Here is a 20,003-nt window from a genome sequence, read left to right as displayed (position 1 = left end):
ACAGCTAATGTGTTTCGCACGTGTTTATCCTAATGCTCCTAAAGTCATGTTTTGATGTTTCACGGTTCTTATCGCGAATACAAAATGCATACTGTCCACATTACGTTAAATGATGTAATCTAACACATGGCATTTATGTGTAATATTCTATTTATCATGTTGTTACATATGTTCGTATACGCATTAAAAAAAATCTTACAGAATTGGTTGAATGAATGACTGACCTAATAAAAACTTGCTGTCACCTGCTGGTAACTAGCTTTAGTTTCACAATAAGCCATATTTTTTATAGTTCATATTTTTTTATATTCATAATTTTATATTTAAAATATCAATCGCACAATACTATGTATGCAATTGTAATTAACAATTAAATCATTTTTGTGCCTGTGTAATCATTGTCCCCAATAAAATATTTTTACCTTAATTTAGCGTGTAGGAGGGAGTCGAGGACTTTACAGCAAATAACATACTTAAAATGTTGGTCAACAGTTAGTTAACAGTTGGTTAAGGACAACCTTTTGTGACGTCTGCACAATTATTAAGTAAAAAGGCCAAATAAATGTGGACGAATCTTCATTACAATAAATATTTTTTCTAAGTTTTCTCAAGATAACTGTTTTAAATTCAGAAAAACGGCAGTTCGGCCAGTAACGTTTATTGTGGGCTTTTGACAGGACCAAGATGGCGGCGCCGTTGGCCTACGATCCAGCGGCCAATGAGCGGTCTAAATAGGTGTGTTCGACTTCACGCGGCGCCGCAAGATCCGACAGGCGGATGACATCACATTACCGCGAGAGAGAGTCGAGAGCCGACATGCACCTTAGCTTTTGAACCACTCTCGCGGTAAAGTGATGTCATACGCCTGTCGATTCCTTCAACGGCTCTGGGTTCATGCGGCGCCGCAAGAACTTCTTACGTAACTTCTTACGTCCATGCGTCCTTTACGCTGCGATCACGTGACAAAGCCCATAGTCATATGATTTCCACACAACGTGACATAAACAACCCTGTCGCTATTTCTACAGTCTTATGTACCGATGTAACCGGTCTGTTGATTTCCAACTGGCATCTTTAAGGTAAATATATAATTATTGATGAAGGGAATAAACGTTATTTAAACAAGTGTGAGTGTAAGAGTGGTTTCACAAAGAGAGACAGGAAAGATTGTCACTGTTTCTTTTAAACTATCGGCCAGCCAGACAGTATGTTGTCGGATAGGTCTGAGCTTGTAAAGACTGAAATGCAGAAGGTAACTAGAGTCGTTTAGTATCATGCCTGATCATTGAGTCCGTGTCATATTTCTATGCCGTCTGTAGTTACTGCTGTATAATGCTGAAGGAAACTCTACGGCTGTTGTGTCTCCTGGCTGTGCTGGAGTCGGTCTGCTCCCGCGGCTGCTCCTCATTCTTCTGCCGGAGAACCCGGCGTGTGAGCGGGTCACATGATGGAGCCGACCCGGGCAAACCTCTCATTCTCACTCCCTATCTGGAGGAAGGCAAGATCGAACAAGGTGTGCTTTTCTAAATGAGGAAGATAGTAAATGTCAGGCTGATTAATAAGATGATTTCATTATGCAAGGTCATGTCAGTTTGATAATAAAAGAATCCAAGTTCATGCCAGTGAATCTGTTTATTTGTGAACATATAGCCAGAAAACTGAGTTTGGTGGGTCCTCTACCTGGTGCCAATGTCAAGAGTTTCTCTGGATATCTCACTGTGAACAAGACTTACAACAGTAACCTTTTCTTCTGGTTCTTCCCTGCACAGGTAACAATCTGACAGTTTAAACATACCGTACATTTTTGTTTTATTGTAAAGTTGTCCTTACCACAGCACTAAAGATAAGACACGTCTGCTGACTGCTAACTTCTGTGGTTTGTCAGTAACACAAGATTTATTGCATTCTTGGGAGTTTTTTTTACCTACTTGAAGGTTGTGTTAGCCTTTTTTGCCAGGTCACCGGTGTATTTTAGTGATGATGATGTTTAATGTATATCTGTGTTTAGGTGAGACCGGAGACCGCTCCAGTGCTGTTGTGGCTGCAGGGAGGACCTGGGGGCACGTCCATGTTTGGCTTGTTTGTGGAGCACGGCCCATATTTTGTTAATAAAAACTTCACATGTGAGCACAATTATTCACGTTGATGAAGATTAGCATGTTCATGGTTTAAATGCATATTATAATCTTGTCTGTGAATATCGATGGGTAATTTATTAATGTGTTACTCAAGTTTGTCTGTTTAATGATCAATGTGTTTGTGATTTTATATCAGTAGTCATGTTGTTTTTTGATGACTTGTGACACAGTTTTACTTCCTCTAACTGGTTCTACAATGGACTGTTATTGATTAGTGGAGAAAACCTACAGTATTTGTTCTGCCTAAACAGCACTTTAAAGTAAATCACGTGTCGACATATCTTGGTAAAAACGACTGTAAATATTATATAACTATTAATTCAGTAACTTAAATGTACATTTTATTTGAATGGTAATGGTTCAACGTGTGTCTTTCTGCAGTGGGCTACAGAGATTTCCCCTGGACATCACGCTACTCGGTTCTGTACATCGATAACCCGGTGAGCTCATTGTTTTTCATCCAGCCACTACCGTATGTGTGACCAGTGTTTCTGGTAGCTTTATTTAAATTAGATGATTATTTTTTATGTAAGGTTGGCACAGGGTGGAGCTTTACTCAGGATGATCGAGGATTTGCCCAAAACCAGGACGATGTGGGCAGAGACTTGTACAGGTAAATGTTCGTTGTAATGTTTACCTATAAAGGTTTATTTTTATTTCCAATGAAACGCATGTGATAATGACTTGTTTTTTTTCTACAGTGCCCTGATTCAGTTCTTTCAGATTTTTAGTGAGTTTCAGTCCAATCCGTTTTATGCCACAGGCGAGGTGAGGAAAAATAGAATCGATACTGTTAATGCATTCAGAATCCAAATATCTCACCCCATGACTCTTTGAATCTTTTCATCCACAGTCATATGCAGGAAAGTATGTTCCAGCAATTGGTTACTACATCCACAAGAACAATCCCTCTGCCAAAGTAAAGATTAACTTCAAAGGAGTGGCCATCGGAGACGGTCTGTGTGACCCTGAGCTGGTGAATTTTCTTTAAAGCATTAGAAAATGATTTACTACGTGTCATTGTGTAGACAAAAACAATCTCTCTGATCCTCTCCGTCTCAGATGCTGGGCGGTTATGCAGATTTCCTCTACCAGACGGGCCTGGTGGATGAGCTGCAGAGGCAGTACGTAAAGATGCAGACGGATGCAGGAGTCAAACTCATCCAGGAACAGAGATGGGTGGAAGCATTTGAGGTTAGCGTAATGATCCCAAACATATAAGAATAGCAGTGCTGTCAGTATGACAATTATATTTAGAAACTTTATTTATTCGATTATAATGTATTAAAATGTTTCCAATAAAACATGGTCCCTGGTGTGTATGAATGATTTTCCTTTCACTGGAGCAGCTGAAACCTGATTGACAGGACTAAGAATGTCATCTCTTCTATCTACTGTATTTGTCTCTCCCTCTCTCTCTCCCTCTCCCTCTCCCTCTCCCTCTCCCTCTCCCTCTCCCTCTCTCTCTGTCAGGTGTTTGACAGCTTACTGAACGGTGATGTTGTTCCTTATCCCTCATTCTACCAAAATGCCACTGGCTGCACTAACTACTTCAACTACATGCAGTGTCAGGTACTAAGAGATCCACAAACTACAGTGTAGCCACCATTGTCTAACAAAAACTTGGGAATTTGATGTCTCATCTGTGTGTTTCTCTAAACAGGAACCTCCAGATCAGGAGTATTTTTCTTCATTTGTGACTCTACCGGAGGTTCGCCGTTCCATCCATGTTGGCAATCTCACATTCCATGATGGCTCTGAGGTTGAGAAGCATCTGCTTCAGGATGTCATGAAGTCCATAAAGCCGTGGTTGGGTGTTCTCATGGACAACTATAGAGTAAGAAAACGTCTGTTAAAAGAGCATAGTAACCCTTTCATCACATTTAACCCTTATTTGGCTTGATATCATTAGTAGAGTAAAAAAGTGTAAAATCATTATTGGTGGATTCGTTGAACTCTGTCTATATATGAAGATCAGCTCTCACATGGATTTGTTGGTTGTGTGCCCACAGGTGTTAATCTATAGCGGGCAACTTGATGTCATTGTTGCAGCTCCTCTGACCGAGCGCTTCCTGCCCACCGTAAACTGGTCTGGAGCAGACGAGTTTACAAAAGCAGAGCGCTTTGCCTGGAAGGTCCAGCCCGGTGATACTGAAGTGGCAGGTTATGTACGACAAGTGAAAGAGTTCTTCCAGGTGAGGGTTTGTCATAGGCCAGTAAGAATAAAGTGGATCGCAGATTATCAGTATATATACAGTATATACATATACAGTGCTGTGAAAATATATTTGCCCCCTTCCGGGTTTTTTGCATATTTGTCATGCTTAAATGATTCAGATCATCAAACAAATTTTAATATTACTCAAAGAAAACCAGAGTAAATACAAAACGCAGTTTTTAAATGATGGTTTTATTTATTAAGGGGAAAAAGCAATCTAAACATGTCTGACCCTATGTGAAACAGTAATTGCCCCCCAGGTAAATCATGAATTAAACTGTGATGAATTGAATAACTGAGTTAAATTTCACTAGCCACACTCAAGCCTAATTACTGCCAGACCTGTTGAATCAAGAAATCACTTAAGTAGAACCTGTCTGACAAACTGAAGTAGTCTAAAAGATCTCAAATAGCAACACATCATGCCGCGATCTAAAGAAATTCTAGAACAGAGGAGAAACAAAGTAATTGAAATGTATCAGTCTAGAAAGGGTTAAAAAGCCATTTCTAAGGCTTTGGGACTCCAGCGAACCACATTGAGAGCCATTATCCACAAATGGAGAAAGCATGGAACAGTGGTAAACTGTCCCAGGAGTGGCCGGCCTACCAAAATTACTCCAAGAGCACAACAACGACTCATCCAGGGGGTCACAACAGATCCCAGAACAACATCTAAAGAACTGCAGGCTTTCTTGCTTCAGTTAAGGTCAGTGTTCATGATTCTACAATAAGAAAGAGACTGTGCAAAAATGGCATCCATGGCATGACCAAAAAGAACACAAAGGCGCGTCTCCCATTTGCTAAAAAACATCTTGATGATCCCCAAAACTTTTGGGCAAATATTCTGTGGATTGATGAGACAAAGGTTGAACTTTTTGGAAGGTGTGTAAAACTAACACAGCATTTCATAAAAAGAACATACCAACAGTCAAACATGGTGGAGGTAGTGTGATGGTCTGGGGCTGCTTTGCAGCTTCAGGACCTGGACGACTGGCCATAATTGATGGAACCATGAATTCTGCGCTCTACCAGAAAATCCTAAAAGAGAATGACCGGCCATCGGTTTGTGACCTCAAGCTTAAACACACTTGGGTTATGCAGCAGGACAATGATCCAAAACACACCAGCAAGTCCACCTCTGAATGGCTAAAAAAAACTAAATAAAGGTTTTGGAGTGGCCTTGTCAAAGTCCGGACTTAAATCCAATTGAAATGCTGTGGCATGACCTTAAAAAGGCTGTTCATGCTTGAAAACCCTCCAATGTGGCTGAATTAAAACAATTCTGCAAAGAAGAGTGGGAATTCCTCCACAGCGATGTGAAAGACTCATTGTGAGCTATCGCAAACGCTTGATTGCAGCCAAGGGTGGCACAACTAGTTATTAGGATTAGGGGGCAATTACTTTTTTACATAGGGTCAGAAATGTTTGGATTGTTTTTTCCCTTAATAAATAAAACCATCAGTTAAATACTGCATTTTGTATTTACTCTGGTTTTCTTTGTGTAATATTAAAATACATTTGTTTGATGATCTGGATCATTTAAGCATGACAAATATGCAAAAAATCAGGAAGGGGGCAAATACTTTTTCATTGCACTGTATGTGTGAAGTATATATTATTCCTCCGTTCTCTGCTATTCAGGTGATTGTCAGGGGAGGCGGGCATATTTTGCCTTACGACCAACCAGAGAGATCATTCGACATGATTGATAGATTCCTCTCTACAGATGGATTCTCATCACCCTGAAGCACTAAGATCAGATTGAAAGTGACCACTGAATGAATCTGTGTTTAGTTGTGTAACATTTCAATGCAATCTTTTTGTTCTATTATGAAACGGGGCAGGGATTTGTTTTTAATTGGTTGCTGTATGTTTAATTAGCAGAGACTGTTTTTATTGTATTTGTTTTTGATTAAAGGATGATTTGATAGTATGTACTGCTTTAGTCTTGTCATCTTTTACTGTTTGACCAGCATTTGATGTTCATCAATCCTTTCATGTGATTTATGTTAATGGTTAGGTTAAGTCTGCACAGCAAGTAGAAACATGTCTTTCTTTTTCTTTAAATTGTGGGAATTTCAGTAAAGTATGGTAATATAATACATGAAGTGGCTGTACTAGTGCAAAGTGTACTGTATGCCCGGGGTTTAGGCACATAACATAGAAGACAAGGATGAGAGACAGACAACACTAGTGCGTAGGTGCCAAAGAAAATATAGTAAGATATATAATTTGAGATCAGTATAACCCGAACAGGTTTAGCTCATAAGCTGAGTCTTAATAAAACACTTAAAATATATCACTTATTTATATCTACCATTTGTTGTTGGCAGCATTTTTACTAATTGTCCTGCAGGGGGAGACAGCAGACTGCTTTAAAACTGCGCACTGAATCTAAATTGGCGTAAATTGATCCTATTTTATTTTTAATGTCTAAAATAAATTGTAATAAATGCATTTGTGATATTTCATGCTATGTTTTACAAAATGTTTTTATATAAATGTTATGGGGTTTTTTTCAGGGATGCCATAGGTTCCCCAAACGACCTTTCAAGTCTTTCACGGGAGCGTTTCGGGGTTTTTACGTTAAAAGTGATGGTTCACCCAAAAATGAAAATTCTGTCATCATTTAAGCCCTCTTGTCACTTCAAACCTTTATGACTTTCTTTCTGCCGCAGAACACAAAAGAAGATATTGTGAAGAAAGCCCACATTCACTTCTATATGGACACAACCAATGCAAGTGTTGGGGGCCAGTTAACAACATTCTTCAAAATATCTTCTTTTGTATTCTGAGAAAGAAAGTCATACAGGTTTGAAATGACAAGAGGGTGAGTAAATAATGACAGAATTTTTATTTTTGGGTGAACTATACCTTTAAAGGAACCTTTATTTTTAGAGTGTGTGTATATGTATAGTATATACTGTATCTCTGACATCAAATGGGTAAATAAAAATACATTGGACTTGAGGAAATATTGTAATTTTCCAATATTTAAATATTTATCATGCTAAGAACACGGTGTAATAAAATATACTACTGTTCAAAAGTTTAGGGTCACTCATTCTGTATTCACATATTTCTACATTTTAGAAATGGTAAACTCACCAAAACTATTCACAAATGTAACTATAGGAATTGTGTTGTAACTTTTAAATTCAAATTATGTTCTATTTGAACAACTTCAGAGTAGACATTCTTTTGTCTAGAATTTGTAAACATGTTTTTTAAACCCAATTGACGTGTTCCTCCTGCATATTAGCATCATTTTTACAAACGGTTGCTTAATCTGTCCAGCAGAGGTCTCTAGTAGGCCTACATTAAACAATTAGCCAATTATACTTTATGAAAGTTACTTTCATGAAAAGAGCTTTTAGCTTTTAGAAGCTTCTAGTGTATGCCAGCAGATGTACTGACATGTATCATACACACATTTTATATTCCAGATTTCCAATTGTAGATTTTTTCTCCTACATTTGTGATTATCCAGTGTATAAAATGCTACACAACTTGTATTCCTCAATGACAATGACAGAATTATTCATTGGCAAGACTTTGTTACAGAACAAGTGCTTTATTTTCATATCGTAATATAGCTGTTGTGATCTCACATCTGTACATTTGCATAAACAAAAAACTATTCAAGGCATTAATAAACATATAAAATATACAAAGTTATGCAAGCGTGTGTGAATTCATGAATTCTTTATGTGTAACAAACAATGCAATGATTTAGCTCAGAAATGAACAAGAAAACTTTAAAACCGCAAGTGCTATGCAAACATTATTTACAAACACGTACCAAACACGTACTCCTTTCAAAAAGAAAGGTGGTTGCAATACAGGAACAAGATTACAAAAATTAATGAGAATTTATACATTATTTATAGTTTTGCTGCAATGATACCTTTATAGTTTATTAATGTGTATTCATTGTCCTCCACCTAAAAATAAAAACCTACACACACAAAAGCACACATATACTTGCGCGCACACAAAAAAGTCTCCCTCCATCTTCTAAGAAGGCTTTTACAAATACATGTTCATCCACCCACCCTAACAAAGACTGGTGCCAAATCAACAAATTGAGATTAATGTCTGTTACTCACTGAGGGCATGAAAATATTTCCAGTTGAGTATATTTCTGTGTGTATGAGTGAGTTTCTTAGGTAAGAGATGTGGTCCTACATCTACATAAAGAGACGTATAAAAAGATGGAGATGAAATTCAACACAGCTTTAGACTGTTTGTTGTCCTTGCTGCTGAAGGATTTTATGAATATTTGGTCCTCCACAGAGATGTGTTTAAAACGGCTGTTTAGCAAACTTCTCCCATCACCATTACATCCTAATGTGGACTTAACACACTGCAAAACTTGTAAGTGTAAGGTCCGAGATGTCTACGGCGATGGGAGTGAAAACGCATGCATACACAGAATCTCAGACTCCAATACAAAACCTACAAACACTGCTACATGCGCCGAAAAGTTGCCTGGAGAGAAGATGAGAAAATTGACAAAAAATACACAAGTCGTTTAATTGGAAAAGTCTTAAAGCTATAGGAGCATGTTTCCGAACGTGCCTAAACCAAACCATCGGGTCACAGTTACATCTGGACTCTGTTTTGCTCCAGTCTCCATTGAATGACAGTGGCTGGCTCTCGCTGGTGTGGGAACAGGGTATCACTGAGTCTTCTATATGGCTATTCCATCCTCTGCGCACAGAGGTCAAAGTGCATAGACAGCTACAAGATTTCCACCTCTCAGCGTGGAGGCTCGTGTCCCGAACACAGTGTTGTGAGGAAAGGCGAAGGGAAACTTTATGTTTCGTTTATAGGGAGCAAAAACTCCCCTAAAGAACACGAACAGTTCTGAGCTTAGCTGCTGGAATAAAGGCCTTTTTCAGCAGAGGCGAAACATTTTGGTACGTTTCGCCACTTTACACAAGACGAGACAAATCCAGCTGACCTGTCAATGGGAAATTCTGATTTTGTTCTCAGGCCTCCACGGTTCAAGAAAATTTACAACATCTACCAAAAAAAAAGAAGGTTTTACAGAAAATCCAAGCAAGGCATAACAGGTCAACCTGAATTGAAAAAATGCAGTATAACCAAGTTATTAGTATTAATAATGACTGACATTCTTTCTAGGTGAGTACAGAAGACAGAAAACTTCAGGCACATAGTGACATTTGGACAGTAGGGACAACTAGTGCATAGAAAGAGTAAAACGCTACATTTTTGCAGCCGAGAGGAAAACAAAAGCGAGCAAAACTGCTTGTCATCTGCAAGACAAGAAAGCTGTGAGTAAAGGGATAACACCTTATTCGGGATTCACACAGGACTCAAGATCTCAAAGCGACAGTCAGCTGCTGAGGGTCCGTTGGTCCATGATCATACACTCTTGAGGTATATCACGCACCCCTTAAAAGCTACGCAAAGGAAACAAATGTTTTACATTGGAATGTCATTATAACAGTAAGCTGCAATCTGTATATTAACATCTCCAGTACAACAGTACGTATTTCCAGGACAGAACAGTGGGTCCCCAAATTTCAAGACTGTACTGCAGAATTTCCTATGGTCCATGATCCACTAATATAAAATAGGACATCTCAAAATATATCCTTTGATTTTTGGATTACATTTATTCCTACGTAAGAATGCCAGATGAAGATCCAAACAATACTCGGAGCCAAAACTAAAGCTTGCATGTAACAATGTTCTTGGCCCTCGTGGAGGTTTTCCATAGCCTCAGGTAAAACAAAAGCCTTCTTTTGTTCAACAGCATTATATTGATGCAAGATTAAATGAACGGACGATGTTTCGCATGTGGTCGGAAATGACCACGAATAAGCACTTAACAGCAATCAAAGCTGTGGTTTTCAGTCCAACAACTGATATTGAACAGATACTGCAACTAAATTAAATTCAGTAAGTAGTGATAGTATCCAAATTGATAAGGACCAGTGTTGTAAATGTAAAACGTAAAAGCTGGGTAGAATGTCTTCCCGGTGCTCATATATAGAGCAACATGACTGGGATCTCACTGGGAAACCCAGAACCTCAAGTAACTTGTGTCAGCTTGATATAAGCATTCCATTTACATGACCTGCATCAGCTTAGACGCCAAAGCTGTTTTGTTTTATAGAGATAGCTCAAACATTTGTTACTTTTCAAATGATATCTGAAATGTCAAAACGCTAATAGGCTGAGCTTAATCGGATTTAGATGCTGGTCAGAGTTAGTAAGAAAAGACAATCGGATTGCAGAGCACATCGGAGATTCATATTGCTTCGGTTTACCTTCATGATCATAACCAAATGGAGAATGACTTTCCTAATTTATCCATTTAAATGAGATGAAAGGGGGAATGTGAGAGTTATTATTATAAACTCCTAACACAAACAAAAAGGATACAAACAGCATCTTTTTGGCAATGGAAAATTCATAGCACAAACAGACCGTACTACTATTTATGTTTTGTTCATTTGTAAAGGCAGTAGTCCAGTCGTGATCCAGGAACAGATGTAGAGCTCGTGTTGCCACAACAATCCGTCAGCCATTTTCTTGACAAAGTGAGACTTCCTTTTTTCAGTGGACTCGAATGGTAACAAAACAAACAGAACAAACGAAACTAAACAAATTGTGAACCAAGACCAGAAGAAAAAGCTGCCACAGAGGCACAGAGGTGTATGTCTGTCTATAGTTTGCACTCAAGATGTCCGGCGTGGGAGAGCGTCGGGGCGTGGTGGCAGAGGGTTCGAGTCACTAGTGGATGGGGTTAATATCTGTGCGGTGATTGGGTGCCGTGCTGGAGGTGGTGATGGTATTGTGCTGAATGACCTGCTGCTGGGTTACAGGGGTGGGGCTTCCCGCCGGACTGCTCTCTGGACCTGAGGTATGAGAGGAGAGATGAAGATGTCCATTCATCCAGCCATCAATCGGCATTGTTCCGATTTGCTCTTTCATTTCCTTAAGTTAAATAAATAAAACAACTGTTGACATGCACTATATGGAGGGAAGAATTGGGACGGCCCCTTCTAATGAACAGGTTTGACTACTTTAGTCATTTCCGGGAGCACAAATATTAATGCTACAGCATATAATGATAGAGAACTGCGCTTCTCATTTGATAGCAACAGTTTGGGCCAGGTCAGTTTCTATTACATGACAATGGCCCTGTGCAATAAATAAAGAAATGATTAATTCAATCTAGTGTGGAGGAATTTGAATGGTCTGCATAAAGCCCAGACCTGAACCCAGCTGAACACCTTTGGTATGACTAAATACTAAACACTCATCACTCAAACTCCTCGAAACATTGTCGTTTCGGAACAAAAAGTCTCTTCCAAAACTGTTGCAACAAAGATGTAAACAAAATTCTTTAGACAGTTTCAAAATGACAACATAAAGATACGTTACTGCACATGCGCGCGTTCGTGGACTGCCCTTAACTTCCGGTACACTAGAGTGAAACAATAGAGTGCTTGTAGATTATTTTTGATAACAAGCAAAAGAAACCAAGAAGAACCATTACTTGGCTAAATTTGTCTCTCCAATATTTTGAATTTAGACTCTGATCACTCAACCGCTAGATGTCAATGCACCATACGGTTACTTTAAAGGGGACATATGGCACGAATACGTGTTTTCTGTGTCTTTGGTGTGTTACAAGTTGCCCATGCATGTATTAGACACGTAAAATTTCAAAAATGAAAGTGTCGGAAACAAAAGATGCATTCTATCTTAAAGCGAATGCTCACCCAGACCTGCCTGAAACGCCTCGTGTAAACACCCCCCCACAAATCTTCGTCAGTTCGTGGTATGATTTGACTAAGACCGCCCAAATGGATACGCAAGTAAGGTGGGCATACCTGTCAGTATAATTGCTTTAGAACCTGATGTTTTACATTTGCGATGCGTTACATTTACGTCACACGCTTGCAGTATTCAACTAATCACTACTCACTGGTTAACTGGCTAATAATAGCACACCTCGCTTTTCTGAGCGATGAGCTTTGTTAAAAATCCGCGTGTTTCAGAGAGGCGGGGAAAAGAGGAGATACAAACATGCACGGTATGTGGAAAATACAGCGTTTTTGAACCTTAAATCGTTTATACACATTGCATTACATCTAAAACAAACGATAATATTCGTTATAGCCGTGTCATATGACCCCTTTAAATGCGACCAAACTTCAAGACCCATTCAACAAATTGTTTATTTAATAAAATGAACATACAACAAAATTCAACAAATCGTTTATTTAATAAAGTTATTATACAATAAAATAATAATTAAAATTAATATGAACATAAATTTAGTAAAATATAAATAGCTATATTATTAGACACTAGCCAAACACAGACCGGACGTCAACTGCAGTCCTGGCGCGCGCGTCCAATGAAACAGTCTATATTGTATTGTATGGAATAGCATTACTATTTGTTTTGATTGAAATAACTGTAATAGATAAACATGTTTATTAGAAGAGAGCGTCCCAATACTTTTGTCTATATAATGTATATATTAATAGTGTGGAGCTATAAAATTATTGCGGATACCACAGCACAGATAATTTTGAGTAATATCTGAATTTATATAGAATTTCTGTGGAATTGTTCTGAAACTCTAGATGAGACACACAAGAACAAAAATATACTTTTTTAACATATTTTTTCTTTTTTATTTGAAACAGGGAAGATTTGAGCAAAACTGTCCATTTTCTCTTCATTTGTGAGATGCAACATCACATTTCATTCGACATCTTATTTTTTAACTTTCACTTTCTTCCTTCGTTCCTTTTCCATACATAACAAAATCATAATGTCATACATTTTTAAAACTTCATTCTGGACTACTGATGAATTAAAATATTTAGAAAGATGTTCCCACAACACATCATCTAAAGGTAAATACAGTACATTTATCATTTTATAATTTTAAAGGGCTCTTTCCTACGCCACAAGCACTGCAAGGCAACAGGAAGCGTGGCAGGCATGGTTTCAGCAACCAGGCACCTCAGCTCCACCCACGTCCCGCCTCTTTGCTCATTTTCAGTTATGCAGGAGTTGACGCGCTATAACGCACTACCAAGATGGCAACGGCCGGCTCGACCACACCTTTGGCTTCAAAAACGCTCTTCAGAAACCTAAGGATGACGTCACGGACACTACGTCCATATTTTTTACAGTCTATGGTTTTCCCCCTCAGAATAAAACCAGGGAGTGGCGACCTCCATACATTTAAAAAAGTCACAAGTATCTATATCAATGGGCGTGTACTGTACTGTAGACTAAAATATACTACTCTATACTAAAATAGACACAATAATATACTGTACATCCACCATTAGGCTACGTGGTGTCACCTCTGGCAGTGTGTATGTGTGTGTCGGTACTCACTGAGGTAACCTTGAGACTCTTTCTGCATGGCTGTGATGGGACAGTCCTTATGTGTTAATAAAAGCTGTTTCAGTTGCGTCACCTCATTCTTCAGCATGGTGACCTCGTTCTGCCAACAAACACAACAGATACACTTACACTTACAATTACAAACATTCCCTCAGTGCTTACAAGAATTTATGAATATTCTCTAATCCAACACTTTGGATACAGAAATAAAACAAAACATTTTTACTAGTGTGTCGCAATATGAGTTCATCAAACCTAATAGTCCTCCGTGACACCTTGTAGCATGTTCAGTTCACCGAGGATAAGTTTCCTGCATACAGTACAGTTTGGCCCAGCCCTGGATTTAGTTGTTAAAGATTTATTCTCCCTTAAAAGTCCCTCATGTTTTGAAATGTAAAACATATTTGAGAAATCTTGTTAGCCTCTCAGTTTCTTAGCATGTAAACAAATCTAGACAAAGACGCACATGTTTACGCTCATCTGCATTATATGGGTGTTGTCATACACCCATATAAAACTTAACAAAATTATGCCAGAAAAATTGTTTTTGGGATTGTGAGTCTCAAATCTTCCACAAGATGCTTTAAATTCAAGAGCAACAAGCCTGAGTCTCATTAGCAAACCTCATAATAAACGGGCTGTAAATTCCTTGCCATTGCATTTGCGGACAACACAGCGTCTGATAAGAAAAAGTTCTTGGATTTGATTAAACCAGCTGGCGGAATGGTTACAAAACAACGGCATCATTTCAAGGATGTTTGTTAGATAAGAACCTGTCTTTGACTGGGAAGTGAATGAAAGCAATCCTGAGCAGTGGGATTATTAAGACTGCGTCAATGCGTCTATGTGCATTCTGTCTCACCTTGTCAAAGTATGCAATAAAGAAAAACAAATGATTGATGATGGGAACTGTGAATAGGAAAGTGATGTGGCCTAGTGGTTAAAGAGCTGTTTATCTGGGTTGTTGATGGAAAGATTGTGGGTTCAAATCTCACAAGGTCAACCCACAAACTGTCACCATTGTGCACATGTGCAAGAGGGTTAACCTCAGGTCGCTCCAGGGGGGCTGTGCAAGTCACACTGGGTAAAAGCCTCAGCAAAGTGAGAAAGTGACAAGACTGTATTCGGGGGAATGGAGCTCAGATTACTGCAGTGAATATGAATAATAAGATTAAAAGAGGCCTGTGATGTGGCATGATGTGTAGGTTGAGTGCAGCATACACACACATATCCACTAAATATAGCCTGACACATGGCATCAATCTTTCAGGTAAATCTCACGGTCTATTGAGAATCGAAATGAACATGTTCAGCCTCTCTGAGCAGAGATGCTCTGTGATGCTCTGGGGTTTTACTGGCCTACAAACCACACATTCAGATGCAGCTGGCAGTGCTCTAGTTACCCTGCAGACCTCAATAACCCATTGACCCTACCCTCCACACAGCTGGTAACGCCTGCTCTCCATCTACAGTAGCTTCAGCTGTCAAATGAAGGGTGTTTATGAGCTTCTGTGGTCTAGAGTAAGCTAATACAGAGTGAAATACGAAGCCCCGTGTGAAATACATCTCAGTGTGTGTCCCCAAGCGCATTTAACGCTTAAGAACTCAGCATTTCAGCTGAGGAGAATAAGAGTGTGAACGATCGCCGGAGCTTTTACCTGGAGTTGCATGTTGGTTTGAGTGAGTTCCTCTGCTTTTTTTTCTAGAGATATAACCCACACTTTCCTCTTTTGTCGGCAGCGTGTGGCGGCTGCCCGATTCCTCTCCAGAAACTTTCGCCTGCGCTCGTCCGGGTCCTCGTCCACCACCCGTCTGCGGCGACCTCCGCTGGGCGGCGGGGACTGAAGGGTCTGCGTTGGCTGCATTTGCTGCGCAGCTGGCGATAACTGTAACGGGACAACAATGTTAGATTCTGCAACGAGGCATCAAAAGCCTGGCTGCCGGCCAAACACCTGTCTACGGTCTCTCTTCTCGGACCAATCAGTGCACCCCACGCTCGGACCGCTCCAACTTCCCGTCTGGTAGTTTTCTCTAAAACAACATGTGCCCTGTACACGTGGCCACGTGGCCCTATGATGGACGTCTGGGTGTGAGAAACAGCAGTGTGATTTACAGGCTGCCCCACCCTCATAAAGAGGTGTCAGGGCCCAGTTTTCCACCGCGCACGTCCACTCAAACCAATGCTCCGCGACACCCTGAGAAACAGGGCCATTACCAACGCACAAGGTCCACAAAAAGCTTCTTTGACATATGCTTGGCATTTGGCTGTGTTTGACGTCTTTAGATCATTACGGGTTTCTGGATGACGATGGAAAACGCGCGGCTTTGATGGTTTGTATGTATACAGGCCCCCTTCTTTGGCTTAATAATACCTTGGGGTCAGAATTTGTGAATCACAAAAAGATGGATTCAGTCGCACGTTTCGGAGTGCCCTGGTCGAAACCTGCGCTGAATTCTAAGTGGATGCATAACATTATCCTTAAAAGGTAGAAGTTTTATTTTCGCTTTCAGTTGGATGCTCAGAAATGGCCATGTCTTAACCCAACTACATCCATCTCCACATCCCTTGTACTCTACTTCATTCAGCCCAAATATTACCCTCATGGCATCTCAACCCATTTCAGTACCTGTGAAGCAGCGGAGTGCATGGATTGGTGTGGAGAAGTCTGATGTCCGTGTGCTGGGTGAAGGTGGGGCGGGTGGGAGTTGTGGTGCCCGTGGTTCTGTGGGTGGTGATGGCTGCTCTGTGCATGGCTGGGGTGGTGATGGTGGGCATGGTGTGGGTATCCGTGAGGTGGGCCCTGCATGTGCTGGTGAGGGTGCAGGTGGTGGTGACCGCTCTGCTCTTGCCGTGATGACATCATCTCCATCATGTGACCCATGGAGTTCATGCTGCCATTCGACATGCCCCCTGGATGGTGGGCGAGAGCGGCTTTCAGTCTCTGAGCAGAAAATGGGGGGAAAGTATATATTAATGTAATGACCAGCATGTTTCACATTTTCCATGTGAAATTGCTCAATTTACCCAGCCAGCTGCACAAAAAACCTTTTGGAGCTGCACCCGCAAAAATGATTCAATATACAGTATAATATATATATAATGGTGAGTTTTTTTGTCTTGTTTCCCAGAAAAAAAGGAAAATCTTAAAACAAGATTGATTAACTTGCGAAGCAAAATACTTTAAAACATTGAATTTATTCATTCATTTTTATCTACACATCTAGATTTATTTTTCCTATACCTCACTGGGAGATCAAGTTGGAAAACCTTGCGTTAAGAAAACATCCAACAAAATCTAGTTAGATTCATGGTTAAGACAAGAAAAAAAAACATGCTAGACAAAATAAACTTCTCAAGTAAATCCATCTTGTTTTAAGGACGTTTTGTCTTTTCAATCATCATGTGCGTCACTACAGTATTTATTCCCATTGATCAAATGTTCGCCCCATTTGTGACATGTATGAATGTCCAAGCTAATCCAGTCACTTCCATTTACCCTTTCACACACACACCCTTGAACACACCCACCCAAACACAAACTGTTCCACTATCTGTCGTCACTGTCTAAGAACTTGAACTGAAAAGAGAGCCCAGCGTGGTACAGCTCTGGCAACGAGAGGCCCCTGATGACTCTCACCCATCATCTGCCCATTTCCCTTTCGGCCTACACACTGTTGCTTCAACCGTGTGGTCTACTTGAGCTTTCACCCACAGCCGCTCCTGGACTCTGTGACTTTGGAGACGCTCAAAGTGCGTCTGTGTTCAGAATGTGTTTACCCGACTGCCCTCTCTCTCACAAAGATGTTTTTCTGGGCAGCTCAATAAGACAACTTAGGGGTCTGAAAAAAGCCACAAGTATAAACATACACGCTGCCAAAATGTCCGCCGGTTTGATCTGTTGACAGCACATGTAGACAAAAAGAAAAAAATGAAAAAGTACATAAGCATGTGCATATATACTTATATGTCTGTGTCCATTCATTTTGGCTTTCACAGACATAAAGCAGGGCTTTAAAAAATTGACAGGAATATTTTTAGAGAGTGTTGAGTCTACACTATATGTTTCCACAAGTGCGAAGCAGGTAGACTGACTTTATAAGAAATGTGTTGGAGTTTCAGAAAAACGAACAAAACAAAACCGAGTCGAAGGATAACAGCACAACAGCAAGCATCCCTCTCATCTTTAACAAAAACCTAACTATGTTTAGTTTTGTAAATAAAAGAAAATGAATATGCATTTACAGCCTGGAGATGTCTGTCTTTTAAAGATGCCTTTATTCAAGTCATCAGTTGCTATTTACCAAAACAAACCCAAATTTGATTTGATAAGTTTCTGGCTCTTCAGCTGTCCAAACCAAGCAAATCCACGCCGTTCCTCCCAAACTCACACACTTCTGCCAAATACACGAGCACTAACCAACCCACCCGCTGCCCTTAAAGGCAGGGTAACCGATTTCCGAATTACGCTTTAGACAACTGAGTCGGGCCGAGTACCAAAACAACCTTGTAGCCAATCAGCAGTAAGGTGCACAGTGTACAGGACGGACATTAGCCGAGCCGAGCGCTGACGAAAGCGAAAGATGGGGGTAGGCGTGTGTTTGTTTTGGTGATTTGAACATCAACAACGGCTAAGAGAAATCGGACACCCCGCCTTTAACTGGCATTATTTACCAACCATCTTACTCCTTAGTCTGAAACTTATACCTCTGCCAATACTGTCTGCAATAACAACCGCAATAATGACCTTTTTATACAGTAGGCTATTTGTATAGTTTTATATACTATATCATTTACAGTATTATTATGGTATTTGTACACTATTTGTACACTAGTAGGCTCCCAGAGGAAAACTGGGTCAAATATTCTGGATTTGGGTAAAACTGATGAGAAATGTTTAAGTTCATAGTAGTAATATCTTCAATAATATTGTCTTCTGATTGCAAACTTGTTAGATTGTTCATACCTTTTCTAAACTCTAATGGAGTCATTTGTGAGATTTGAGTCTTTTTCTCAGGAGAAATAGCTGAGACACAAGAGACTTAGCAACTGTTTTTATTTGCTCTCAGTTGAGATTTTTCTTTCTTATGGGGTATCGCTGCTGTCCTTCTGAAACCTTGTAGCTCATATTTTGTGATTTTTATTTTTGCCATACATCATGATTATTAATCACCCTTTTCGTTTGTCACTGGGTTTTGCAAATATCTAACCAATTAAAAGTATTAAAAAGTGCTTGTCAACACAGTATGTAATCATATAAAAGTACAGTGTTTTTCCATTTCCTGAAAAACAAAGAATTTGGACATACAAGGTTTCAGAAGGACAGCTAAACACTATATTTGACCTGAAGAGGAATTGACTTCATACTGTACATACACAAAAATATGTTGGTGTCAGTTTGTTTAAAGTAATTGTAAATTAAGAAGAAGTCAAGTTAGTTATTTGCTTGTATAGGCGACCACTGGTTTGTTATCTAAGAAATTACATAAAATGCACATATATTTTAAAGTAAATCATTTGGGGGGCAACTGTACATGTACGATTGCTTTGATCGACTCAAATACACAATAAAAACAAGTGGAATGTTCCTGCATTATAAAATCCATTCAAAAAGACCAATACTGGATCAAACGTTAAATTGCACATTTCTCATCAGAACAATATTGGGTAACGCTTTACATTAAGGTACCCTTTATAAAGCATTCATAAATGTGTTCATTAATGATTAATAAGTCATTTACAAATGCATTATGAAGCAGTTATAACTGCATGAATAAAAAGAGGGATTCTAACGAAATACCTGCCAAATAGTGAGCCATTTTTAACTCACATGTTATAAATGCTTATTAAATGTATTTATTCATTATTTATTTGACTCGAAAGCAGATTCATTATTATCTTGGTGTTGTTTGCGATATAGGCTGTCACACTGGACCAGTGTTGGGCAAGTTACTCTGAAAAAGTAATTAATTACTAGTTACTAATTACATATTCAATAGTGTAATTAGATTACTCTCTCTTACAAATTACTCTCTACAACAAGTATTTAATTACTTATTACTAATTACTTTCTATATCCTATATCAACCTTGATTTGTTAAGTGATTCAAAGAAAGACATGAAACGGCTCTTTTCATTCATTCAAATAAATAATATAAAACTACATAAAGTAGCATTATTAACTGACCAAAGTATTACAAATGTGAGAATTATACATTAAAGCATGGATTTTAAA

The 20,003-nt window shown here is 39.3% G+C and overlaps 2 protein-coding genes across 3 annotated transcripts in view; one reads left to right on the top strand and one right to left on the bottom strand.

Annotated features, from left to right (window-relative positions):
- Positions 1-953: 953 nt before the first annotated feature.
- Positions 954-6,290, top strand: cpvl (carboxypeptidase vitellogenic like). The gene is made up of 13 exons (XM_057339865.1): positions 954-1,079; positions 1,320-1,513; positions 1,651-1,769; positions 2,009-2,123; positions 2,520-2,578; positions 2,672-2,751; positions 2,840-2,906; positions 2,992-3,114; positions 3,201-3,332; positions 3,612-3,710; positions 3,802-3,975; positions 4,151-4,333; positions 5,998-6,290. Exons 1-13 carry the CDS (start codon positions 1,033-1,035, stop codon positions 6,100-6,102), a joined length of 1,497 nt encoding a protein of 498 aa, XP_057195848.1. The 5' UTR covers positions 954-1,032; the 3' UTR covers positions 6,103-6,290.
- A 1,179-nt stretch (positions 6,291-7,469) lies between these two features.
- The window catches only part of creb5b (cAMP responsive element binding protein 5b), a 55,979-nt gene continuing 43,445 nt past the window's right edge, over positions 7,470-20,003 (bottom strand). Inside the window, exons 8-11 of one of the 2 annotated variants that reach the window (XM_057339866.1) lie at positions 16,398-16,712; positions 15,429-15,656; positions 13,762-13,870; positions 7,470-11,249 (exon numbers count right to left, since the gene is read on the bottom strand). In XM_057339866.1, the coding sequence (XP_057195849.1) occupies positions 11,125-11,249; positions 13,762-13,870; positions 15,429-15,656; positions 16,398-16,712 (777 nt within the window). In that variant the 3' untranslated portion in view covers positions 7,470-11,124. Of the gene's footprint in view, positions 11,329-13,761; positions 13,871-15,428; positions 15,657-16,397; positions 16,713-20,003 lie in introns of both variants that reach the window. The other variant, XM_057339867.1, reaches the window with a different exon arrangement.

Source organism: Triplophysa rosa, linkage group LG8 (genome assembly GCF_024868665.1).
Source record: "Triplophysa rosa linkage group LG8, Trosa_1v2, whole genome shotgun sequence".
NCBI classification, from domain to species: domain Eukaryota; kingdom Metazoa; phylum Chordata; class Actinopteri; order Cypriniformes; family Nemacheilidae; genus Triplophysa; species Triplophysa rosa.
The sequence above is the reverse complement of the archived record's forward strand: the minus strand, read 5'-3'. Positions and strand labels throughout refer to the sequence as shown.